The sequence below is a fragment of the Labeo rohita genome, chromosome 10 (genome assembly GCF_022985175.1).
Source record: "Labeo rohita strain BAU-BD-2019 chromosome 10, IGBB_LRoh.1.0, whole genome shotgun sequence".
NCBI classification, from domain to species: domain Eukaryota; kingdom Metazoa; phylum Chordata; class Actinopteri; order Cypriniformes; family Cyprinidae; genus Labeo; species Labeo rohita.
In genome coordinates, this window is record NC_066878.1 from 20,338,716 (window position 1) to 20,351,387 (window position 12,672).

At 37.9% G+C, this 12,672-nt stretch overlaps 1 protein-coding gene across 2 annotated transcripts; it reads right to left on the minus strand.

Moving 5' to 3' along the window:
* Positions 1–495: 495 nt before the first annotated feature.
* Positions 496–10,993, minus strand: zfand5b (zinc finger, AN1-type domain 5b). Of its 2 annotated transcripts, none has more exons than XM_051120949.1 (5): positions 10,857–10,993; positions 6,152–6,329; positions 5,846–6,064; positions 2,039–2,167; positions 496–1,951 (listed from the first exon to the last, which is right to left on the minus strand). In XM_051120949.1, exons 2-5 carry the CDS (start codon positions 6,306–6,308, stop codon positions 1,803–1,805), a joined length of 654 nt encoding a protein of 217 aa, XP_050976906.1. In that variant the 5' UTR covers positions 6,309–6,329; positions 10,857–10,993; the 3' UTR covers positions 496–1,802. The 2 variants fall into 2 exon arrangements, with proteins under 2 accessions (XP_050976906.1, XP_050976905.1); XM_051120948.1 differs by having other exon boundaries at positions 5,846–6,067.
* Between the last annotated feature and the right edge of the window lie 1,679 nt (positions 10,994–12,672).

Sequence of the window (12,672 nt, forward strand, 5' to 3'; positions counted from 1 at the left end):
AAGAAAAAAAAAAAAAAAAAAGAAAATTGCCTTTAAAGTTGTCCAAACAACACTCTTAGCAATGCATTTTACTAAACAAAAGTTAACTTCTGATACATTTATGGTAGAAAACTTACAACATATCTTCATGGAACATGATCTTTACTTAATATCCTAATAATTTCTGGCATAAAAGAAAAATGATCATTTTGATCCATACAATGTATTTTTGTCTATTGCTACAAATATACCTGAGCTACTCGTTTTGTGGTCCAGGGTGAAATATAAATTTAACAATCCTTATATTGAAATACTTCAAATATATTGCAAAAAAGTTTGTATTTGGGTCATTTTTGACTTGGTTTGGCTGTATTTTTACACATCTGGCAACGCTGCGATACACAAACCAATCAACATTCAAAACCAAAATTAGTTTGATGCCTTTCCCTCCCATTATTTCCCACAAATATATCTTAGCCTTAAAACAGACATCTTTATAACATCACAGGACACATGTTAATGATATCTCTGTACATAATTTTATTTACATGATACAATTTCGCAGTAATGTCGGGTAACAAGATTATATGCGCAATACATATAATAAATAAAGATGGTTTGTACAAACTTGCATAACTAAAACCAAATCCGAACAGATGGTTAGTTTTACGGTGTAAACTCACAAAGCTCTAAAATAAAACAGCGCTGTGCAGCCAGACCCAAAAAACAAGAAACGGACTGAGCCTCAGATGAAAAAGATGGCGACTAACTCACATACTCACTGACACACAAACACCCGAGCACACGCAAATGGCTGATTAAATGACACTAAACAATACCATTATTTCTTACCTGCGTTTAACACTCAACACCCACTGAAAAGATCAATCACACACGAGAAAAGTGAATTGGAGAGAGCGCAAAAAAAAAAACAAAAAAAAACAAAACAAGAAATGGACTGTAAAATACTCATTTCACTAACCATGCAAAACACCCACTTAAAACCCAACAAGCCCATAATTGAATTGATGTCACATTACAACTCATTGAAAATAAAGATTAAGCAGTTTTGTGTTGTTGCCATGTGCAACCCTGTCAACATCATGGATGCAGGTGCTCAAACTGATCATGAAGCATTCTGGTCTGGCTGCATGAAACCATCCGAATCGGATTACATCTTTTTCACAAAGTCTGTCAATGGTTTAAAATGAATTTCGAAAGGGAAAGCCCAGCATCACTCCAACAGCTGACGTAGGCTGATGCTCAAGCAGAAAAGGTGGCTGATAAATGTCGTAAAGGCTGACTCGATAATGGGAGGGCCGAACGTTCGACCCGAAGGAAACAGAAGAGCGTCCAATTTGCTACATGAGCCAGCCATGCACCGCTGCTCCGACGGCGCTCGGGTCAGAGCCGTAACAGTCTTCGGAGAGTCCGACCGGGAGACACGATCACAGAGTAAACTAATGACAATCACGACGGACGGTCAGCCTTTAACACAACGACCAGATTCCAGGTTACGGCACGTTTTCCACTCAGAAACAGACACGTTAGGCAAATGTCTCTGGATTCACACCTTTTATAGACTTTTTTTTTTTTTTTTTTCCATTTTGTTTTTTTTTCCCATTTGTTTTAACTTGAAGCTCATATACCAACAACAGAAAGCAAAAGAAAGATGGAAACAAAGTGATCACTCATGCATTGGCTTAGAAACAAGATTCTTTTCCCATACTGTAATTAAAAAAACTAGTCTTTCGAATCACAGGTCAAAGTGCGAGTCCTTGTAAATGATCTCTCGCAAAGTCGAGGTGTGGACGGCGAGAGCTTTATATTCTCTGGATCTTGTCGGCCACCACCACCGGGTTCTCTTTGCGGATCTTGGCCGCAGCTTCCGCCTTGTAGTCGTAGGGGCAGTTGTGCTTGTCCGAGTAGCGATGGAGTCCACAGAAGAGATTCCCACAGCGGCAGTCGAACCCTGAGAAAACAGACATCAGAATGAGTGTACAGAGCAATCACATGATGCATCTGATGTAACGTGTGTGAACGTGCTGGTTGTGCTCACCTGTCAGGCCGACCTTCTTGCGGCACATGAAGCATCTGTTTTTCTTGGGTTTGGGGGCGTCGGGTGTTTTGGTCTCTTCACCTTCAGCTGTGTTTGGGGGTGCGGCGGACGCCGTCGGCTGAGTGACAACTGGAAAAACAAACAACTACATGTTAAAAATCACTGGGATGGTTTTCATCAACCAAAAACTAGGTGAATCGCTGACTGCAGCACCTCATTTAAAAGACTAGTTCATCCAAAATGAAAATTCTGTCATTAATTAACCCGTAAGACCTTCATTCATCTTTGTAATTAAAAATATGAAATCCAAGTGCTTTCTGACCCTGCATAGACAGCAACACAACTGACACGTTCAAGGCCCAGAAATGTAGTAAGAGACTGACACGGAAGAGAAGAAATTAGTAGTTATTTTTACTTTGTGTACAGAAAGTATTTTCATAGCTTCATAACATTAAAGTGCTCCTATTATGCCATTTTAAAGGTTGCTAATATTAGGTCTACATGTATGCCAGGTCAAAAAACACGGTAGTTTTCTCCAAAAATAGATTTAATTTGACCTCATTTCTAAATGATTCCTAAACAACTCGTGCGAAGCAGTTCGAAGAATCAGTCTCTCTAAACCCCTCCTTTCCGTGAGCCCTCACTGCTGTGATTGGTCAGATGGCACGGTCCTTTATGATTGGTCTACCGCGTACAGCGTGTCGGAAAACGAAAAACGCCCATTGCCATAACTGACTGACAGCACTGGAGACTTGTCAATACATAGAAAAGATGGCATCGATTTTACCATACCAATTTGAGCCGGAGTTTGATGACAAAACGTCTGAAGTGGCTGATCGCCAAGTTTGCACAGACTACCGTGGAAAGTGCTCAATTTGCTTATGTAAGCAAACTGGACACACCTCTGTGTAACTTCAACATTGTATAATGCATTAAGTGGAGAGTGCTGCGCTGACCGCTAGGTTCAGTGCAATGACAAAAGTTAAAATAATTTGAACCTTGAGCGCAGTGGTGCGCTCCACTGCGTGTGCGTTTTGGTTGACACAAAAGCAAGCCGTCCTCGCACGGCACAAGCAATTGAACTAAATGGGTTTCTTTCCGTATTCCGTGGGAAAGCAGCTTTGTGCGCCATCCTTTATCATTACTCCAACTATTAAGACCGACAGACAGTCAAGCTGCATCAATCACAATTTTTTTTTGAAGCGCAAGTTAGCAAGACGTGCAGGGTTGTTACACAAACAACTACGCATTTTGAATGATCGCTACATTCATAGATTCATCTTTTGGAAGTGAAAATAAAAACAAATTTGCTCACACCGTAGGACACAGCGTCTTCTCAACATGATGTAAACCACATAATTTTACTGTTTGTGGGCGGGCAAGTTGTTTGCGACATTATGCAAATGTATTACCTTGTGACGCATGGCCGTAACAGAAAAATATTTGGATTCCTGATGACTCGCTCAGGCAACTGTGAGCAGACTTTTTTTTTTTTGGAGACAAAATAACTTTATTTATTGCGCACTGTCGGCTTCACAACTTGCAGATGCAGATATTTTATGTTCACATACAGCTACATGAAAGGTCATATTTGAAAAGGCATAATAGGAGCACTTTAAGGTTATACCACTGATGTCACATGGATTATTTTAACAATGTCCTTACTACCTTTCTGTGCCTTGAATGTGTCAGTTGTGTTGCTGTTTATGCAGAGTCAGAAAGCTCTTGGATTTCATCAAAAATATCTTCATTTGTGTTCTGAAGATGAACAAAGGCCTTACAGGTTTGCAACGACATGGGGACGAGTTAATGACAGAATTTTCATTTTTGAACTATCCCTTTAAGAATAAAACAAAGATGATCTGCATTTTTAATGCAAAATTTGACACCATCTGCATAACATATAAAACAAACATTTGAATTTCATACATTTTTTACAATATATGGTGACCATACATGCGCTTTTTCCAGGATTTCTGGGCATTTTGGACAATTTATAAATCCTGGCAAGTTTAAAAAAAAAAAAAAAAAAAAAAAAAAAAAAAACGTTAAGTAAATTTTTTCCCAGGATTCTTTGATGAACAGAAAGATCCAAAGATCAGCATTTATCTGAAATAAAAAGCTTTTGTAACATTATACACTATACTATACCAGTGGTTTTCAAACCTGTCCTGGAAACACCCCTGTCCTGCACATTTTGTATGTCTCCCCTATCAGACACACCCAGTTCATGTTATGCAGCCTCTACTAACAAGCTGATGAGATGAAATTAGGCGTGCTAGATAGAGACAAAAATGTGCAGGGCAGGGGTGCTTCCAGGACAAGTTTGAAAACCACTGCACTATACCATTCAAAATACTAATAATAATACTTTCATTTAGCAAGGATGCTTTAAATTGGTCAAAAGTGATAAACACAAAGTTACAAAAGACTTTTATTTGAGATGAATACTGTTCTTCTGAACTTTCTATTCAAAGAAACATGAAAAATCTACTCGGCTGTTTTCAACAACAACAACAACAACAATAATAATAATAATAATAATAATAATAATAATAATAAAAAAAAAAAAAAAAAAAAAAAAAAAGTCTTTTAGCAGCAAATCAGAATGACGTGAAAAATCAAAAGGATGTGACTGGAGTAACGATGCTAAAAAAAAAGCTCTGAAATCACAGGAATAAATGACATTTAAAATATATTCAAATAAAAACAGTTGTTTTAAATAGTGAAAATATTTCAAAATTTTACTGTTTTGCTGTTCTTCGGATCAAATAAATGCAGGTCTGGTGAGCAGAAGAGAAGTCTTTAAAAAACATGAAATAATCTTACCGTTCAACAACACTTGACTGGTATAACTTTTGATTGATAGTTTTTTTGATAGATATTTGGTGTATTATTAGTTCTTAATTTTTTGGTTACATAAACTTTACTTACACTATCAGAAAATTGAAAAACAATTCTAATTTACATTTTTACAACACAATCAGCATTCTATTTATTAAAGCCAAGTATGAATCTCATCAAGTTAGTGTTTATTAGTGTAATTTTTCATTTATTCCAAAATACAAACTCAAGGCAGTAACAATTTAAACTATACATTTTATTTAACTTATAGTTAAAAATAGTTACCTTTTAACTCTTAATTTTTCAGATCAAAGTTCAGTAAATATTGGTCAGAGACATTGAGATTTACTTGTAATTTCTCCAAGCTGATTACTCACTAAAAACATGATCTGGGAGAGTTTTCATGCCATTTTAAGTCTTTTGATGTAACAAAGTGGTTCTATCCAAGTGTGAGTTTTTCCACTTACTTTTTAAAATGAGTCTTCCCATTAATACCATTATATTGTTCATTCAGACTGATTTACAAATGCAAAACTCAACAAGAGAGGCAGGATTTATCATATGAAGCAATCACAGCCGATCATATCCAGTCATAATGTGATGGATACCCCCCAGCTAAACTCACTGCACGCTTTAGGGCGTCTGTTAAAACTCAATGGGCTCGGGGGAGGCGAGAGCGACGCAGACTCCTGCTGTAACTTTACCTGCTGGTGTCACCGTTGGATAATGTTTCTGTAGAAAACACTTTGTAATGTTATATTTTGTAATACTGCCGTTGTTTTGTTTTTGTACTACAAATTTTCTTTCCTCCAATACCTTGAGGCACTGCCTCCCTTGCCTCCTCAGAGGAAATAAACATGTATACGAATTTTAAAACATGCTCCATTAACACAAGTTCACTTCCTCCCGGTGACTGAACGCAGTCTTGAGACACTTCCTCAAGTCTGAAACACAAATACCAACCTGGTTCAGGAACTTCTATTTTAGGCGAGACCACTTCGTCTTCACAGGAAATGCTCATCTCCGTCATCTGTTGTGTAACGGGAAGGGCAGCCGTAGCGGCGGTGGAGCTGTTGGGTGACTCAGCACTAGCGCTAGCAGATGAGGAGTTGTTTAGTGTAGCTTCGATGATCTGGATGGCTGAGGATTCAGAGGTAGGACTGCTGGTGACGCTGCTGGAAGCTGCTGGAACAAAGTTAATGAGGACCAATCAATCTCAAGAACGCGTCCGGCAGTCTATGAAGACGTTCAAAGAGCAGAAACACGTACCCATTGTGCTAATAGGACTGACGCCCCCGTTGTTTTGCCGCGTTAGATGCTCTTTGTAACAGACCGAGCACATGCCATTGGTCCGAGGGTTGCCGTAGAAACCGCAGCCGGTGGCACAGAGCATGGGCACGGGGCTTTGATTGGTCTCCTGGGCCATCTCTCCGAAAACGAGCGATTCCTGCCAAGAACAAAACAAGAGTCGTGAGCATAACAGCGTGAATCAAAGACTTCATTAAGAGGATTTGCGTCGACGAAGACGCGATGTTGCCGCAGATCGAGAATCAGATTAAGGATCAGACGTCTGAACACTTTTCTTGGCATCGCCTTGGCATGAGCCTCATCCTGGCACCGGATCACCTGATTCAAGCTCATTCCTGCAAACTCACACCACGGATCATGTGATCGTTTTACAACCAGACTGAGCTGGACGCATGTAGGTCAACCTGTAAGACTTCCTGGAACCTGCGCTTCGTTTCACTGTTAACCAATAACCTCGCATTATATGGAGAGGTTACGTCAGATGAGACAGTAAGGATGTCAGGTGAACGTCTACAATAAAACCATTAGCAAATACAGAAAGATCTGTCACAGCGAAAGTTTAGTCTACAAGCTGTAAACAAGATGGTTGTCGAACACAAGCACATGTTCATCTTAATGTCATATCACCGTTTAGTCCAAACTGCCTCCAATCTAAACTCACATGTGCCTCTGGTAGCTGTCGTCATAAACTCTAAAGTCAATATTGTGCGTCTTTCTTTTGAATGTTTTTAAATTATATAACAGCCACCATACAAGGTTAGATCATTACTTCAACACATTTTCTAAATTTCTCACCGTTTCAAAGTTTTTTCCATCTCCACTATTGTTTGGTTTTTAATTTGTCTTACTGCTTTGGTTTCTTTCGCAATCATGCAAAAGAAACACTGTCGTAATTCCATCCACTAACATTTAGGTAGTTGATATGCAGGATGACACTGTAACTTCCCCAAAATATTGAGTAAGGCACTGCACTGTTTTAACCATTTTCCTAATTGCTTTAAAATTACGTCATGGAAACTTTTAAAATAAAAACATTTCATCTGAACCAATCTATCCCAAACATCTTTGTATAATAAAACCAGACAAGAGGAATGCAAGATTCACCAAGTCTATTTTAAAAATCAAATGAGTTAAACGAGTGATTAAAAGTACTGAAATTAAAAGAGTGACCTAAAATTTTGATATTAATTAGGACTGGGCTACATGACAACATATTGTGGAAATAAAAAGAACCAATCAATAAGTTATATCACAATGTGTAATTAATAGGGCTGTCAAATGGATTCATTGTGATAGCCAAATATGCGTTTATATATAAATACGCACACATGCACATAGTTAAGAAATGTAACAGGCCTATATATTTGTGTTTAAATATTTCTTGGATGTGATTAATCTATTAACCTAACGATTAGTCACGATTAATCAATTCAAAATAAGTATATTAAAGGAAAAATGTTTTTTTTATGCAAAATATTTATATATAAATTATATACACACACACTTTTACATAAATACATACAAATACTTAAAAAAAAAAAAAAAAAAAAAAATGTGTATTTATATATACATAAATATACACACTCATATAGTATGCAAACAAACTTATTTTGAAATGAATTGTAACTAATTTCACTGCCCTAGAATAATTGCAATTAATCAGGATGTAACATTATTTCTTAGAAGTGCCCGAAGAAGAAGAAAAAAAGAGATTCCTATACATTTTATTTTTAATTTTTGTTCTGTTTGTTTTATTATTAACTTAGATGCTACCATTAAATAGACCTATGTGGCAGCATACACTTAAAGATGTTGACATTTAAATACAGTGTTTGTTTACTCTTTAAGAGTGTTTTGTTACCAGTGTCAAATGAGTGATTAGAAAGTGCTGAAAAGCTTATTAAATTAAAAGAGTGTGACCTAAAATCTCAATATTAATTAGGACTGGGCTACATGACAATATATATTGTGGCAACAATAAAAAGCATTAATGAATAAGTGTTATAGCATTGTGCAATTAACAGGGCTTTAACATTGATTAACCACATCTAAAATAAAAACTTAACATGTGATGTGTGTGTACTGTGTATTTTTTATATGTATATATAAAAACACACATACATATGAGAAATGTCAATTTGTCACGGATGCAATTAATCACGATTAATCGATTTGACAGGCCTAGAAATCTAGCAGTTTTGCATAGCAAGGATGTAACGTTATATGTTAGACACACACTGACAAGCAGTATTTTATTTTTACTTTTATTTAATTTGTTTCATTAACTTAAATGCCACCATTATATAGAGCTATGTGGCAACATACATTTAGAGATGTGAGAGAATTTCAATACAATGTTTATGCCGTTTCCCCTTTAACAACGTTTTCTTGGTGTTTTCCTAGGTAAGAGTTTTGGCCAGTTCAGTAACGCAATAGCCAGATCATGGCTTTTTCACACAATTTTGTTGCCCGAGTTCATTTAAACGTACAAGCAAACTGGCGTATACAGAAAACAAGCACTTACAGCACACTTGCATCCTCGATTTACTTGTTTCATTGTCCTATCGTTCACAGTTGGGATGCAGGATCTTATATTTCAAAAAAACTTAAATTACACAAATACAATTTTCCTACATAATCATTTTTTGGCTTTAACACCAAACCTTGGTCCATGGTCACGTTATAACTATACATTTATATTAATAGTTAGTATAACAGTTAATAAAATGTTTTCTCTCTTTGTTTGTTTGTGTCGTGTCAACAACCAGATGAAGTAAGACTATGCCGTCTTTTGATGGGTAAATGCTGACTAGCAGTGTGACATGTAAACGCATGTGTAGGTGGAACAGCTGGAACATCGTGTTCAGCTGGAGAGCGATTACAGCAGAAGCACCACAGACATCCAAGCGCCTGGAGCAACGGCCAACGCTTTCCAGCAATAAACCTAAAAATCTATCAGGAGTGACATTTCAGCGAGGGGCCACACGCTTTCAGGAGCCTCACGTCTCTAAGTAAACACAAGATTGCACCATTTCACCTCCGCCTTTCAGCGTCAGAGGTTTTCCCCTGAAAAGCCACCACATTGGCCGCGTCACGTGTGCGTTTGCCTGCTGCCCCTCGCTTTCGCTCACATGGACGGCTGGATTAGTTTTCATCCGTCACAAGGGTGCAATGTGACATGTTGTTCAGAACAGCCTCCACCAGTGTGTCCCGACTATAAATACCCCCGACCGTCCTGACCTGCCTCCATTACATCATACACCTCTAGTAGGAGCCTGTTTGTGTAGCGCCCTCCTCCCTACGCATGGCCTCATATATTTTGATAAAGCCAAAAATGGCAAAGCCCCAACAGGGCTGTTTTTTCCAACTGATTCCCATGTGTGTCAGCCATTCAGCCCTGTCTGAATAACAGAAATTACAGCGTATATAGTGCAAAACAAAGACTTGAGTGATAACCAAGTCAATTACTTGAACAAAAGCAAACCATTAAGCTAAGAAGACACCATAAATGGATAAAGACAGCAGAAAACAGCAATGCTCACATGCTCCATCTCAATGCACCAAGCATTCAAACCAGCTCATACAAGTCTAACAGTGCACTTACATCATGTAAACACGCCATACGTGTGTTATTCACACAGTATGTGTGTTTTTATCGATTACACACAGCTATATCAGTATTTGAGGCCTTATAATGAAATCCACTGAGTCATGCTAACACTAGCATCACGGCTAACAAACAGACAATCATATATAAAGCGTACAAAACACTCCACACAACCGTTGTTACCCTTAAACCTCATGTTGTCTTTTGTTTGAATGGTTTGTGAAGGTGAATGAGTGAGGATGGACGGTAATGTGGTTGTTTATTTGCTTTATATCTGGGTCAGGGTGAATATGCTTTGTGCTGTCCTTTGTTTCAAAAGCTCTTCCTGTTTGAGCCAAACTACCAAGCTAATAATAAAAACACAATTATACAACACCAGAAAGTCAATTCAAAACAACTCCGTCAAAATATTAATGAAAATATGTCGGGAAAACGATTTTAAAAACGTTTATCAGTTCACTCAGTAACACAGATAAGCTAACTAGCTTACTAGCTTGACTTCCCTGTATATACACACGAAATGAGCCGAAATAAAACCGAAAACAACATCGTAGTGAGTTTATCACTCGATTAACAATTATTATACACAAACGGACTATTAACTTCATTTGAATGAACATTCAAACACACGCAGCTAACTGCAACAAACGGTCGTATTTTATCATCTCAACGGCTATGAGAGACAAAATCACCCCAGAGGCGAAACAAACACCAAGTTAATGATAAATCACCAGTGTTTATCTATAAATCAGCCGTTTTCGTTTTACATTTCACCTTTTATGTTGAAAAGAAACAACAGGCTAATTTCACTAACGTTAGCTAACACGCTAGCATCAGCTAACAACCATATTTGGTTAAACTCGGCAAGTTCACCAAGTTCATCATTTTAGACGAACAGCTAACACGTTAAATGACATTATATCAAACGAATCGCTTTAAAAATAAAGATATTAGGCGTACTACCTAGTCATTTCCATCAAAACTAGTTAACGTTAGTCCTAACCTTAGCGTGAGGTTTGAAACGCTATACTGCGGGGGGCAAAAAGGTGTTTAACTTGCCTTATCCCAGTAAAAAGAGAAGCTCCCACGATATAGAGACTTGATATTAAACCCTTCGCGGAGCGGCCCGTGCTCTTAATCCGCCGATGTGTGTTTTTCTGGCCGCTGTTTGTTGGTTTTCTTTAATAGTGGGCGTGACGTCACGGTGATTGACACGTCGGCGGGGCGGGGCTTACTGCGCCAGTCATAACAAGTTTACTGTACAAAAACAAGCTTCTGCTCTGAAGCAATCGCTCTGGTGCAGTGGACAAGGGCTGGATTGCTCTGTCTTGTTTGTCAGATGCTGATTTTATTGTTCTCTGCAGTTGTAAATGCGAACTTGACCTAAATGTGAAGATGTTTTGAGATAAATGGAGGTGGAAAGGTCTAGACTGCTACTTGCACAATGTTCTAGTGATTTCCAAATCAGTTCTGAGTAAGGTGCTAGTACTGATAAGAGAGAATCCACACCCATCATTTTTCATCCTGCACAGCAGTTACAACAGTAAATGTGATATTAGCCATCACATTTCTGGGATTTTGCAGTAATAACAGTACGGCATTGGTTGCAAAATAAGGCTGTGTCAAAAGTTCCAGTCTTATTGAGATCCAAAATGCAGAAAACACTCTGAGTACAGTACACTGGTCTGCTGAAGGTTATTTTTACATCTTTGGCAGTGTTTGTCTCAGATGTCACCACAGTGATCTGCTGAAATGGAGAACAGCCAGAGCCAGGCTCTCTTTGAAGGACACGTTGATTAAATCACAACACATCTTGATCAGGACCACGCAGATGTGAGACAACGATACTGGCCCATTTCGAGTACAGGATGTAGCGAGTGGCCTAGCTAGACAGCATTTTCAGGTTTTATAGGCACATTCAAACAGCATTGCAATCACGACTGGGGACGCCTTAGTCCTTGGTCTTTATATGGCGTTGAATGCAGTTGTTTTGAAATCATTTAACAGGAAAACAATGAAGGGAGACTGTTGTTGGATGACTTTTCATTTCACAACAACCCAGCGTCTGTTTTGAACGCGGGCTCGTATTTTGCCCCCTGGTTATATATAGAGCAGGAACCTGATACGAGACAGAGACCTCCCTGTGAAAGCACAGCAATGCTGCCTTCTGGTCTTGAAGCCGAGGAATGAAGCAAGTAAAGGTGCTGAAGGCTTGGTTATATTAATCTTACCTGTGTGACCACTAACGGCATTTCCTAAACCTTCAGCAGTGTAGTTGCATTATCATTACACAGAATACTGAGCTACACCTGATAAAAAGCAATGATTAAATTACTTTAGTCGTCTAATTTTACTTTGTAGATCTGTCTTTGTTAACACCTTTCAGCTTTGATTAATGATGGAGATTATGGAGTGAAATTTTGTATGGGTTTGTAACAATAATCTGCTGTTTGGTGGTGTGAGGCGAACACCCGTCTCAAACCCTATAATGTATTAATATCACTGACAAAAAAATGGCTTTTTTCTGTTATTCTGTATGTCATATGATCAGTATGTTGTTCTTGTACAGCAAAACAAAAACAAAAAACAAAAAACCCCTCAAAACTCAGACGCAAATGACAATTTTGTTAGATTTATTCATCATCAATAAAACCTTTATGACTTTCAAGGACTTTTCAAACACTTCAAGAGATCTCACTTATTCTTGTAAATGTTGTGCTTTTTTTTGTTAACCTGGCAACACATCACTTAATCCAAAACAACAAAAACAAAACAGTTTTACAATTGTTAAACCATGGTAATCACAAATCAATTTAACCATGGTATTTGTAGTAAAACTGTGGTTATACAAAAAACATGGTTACTACACTTTTAC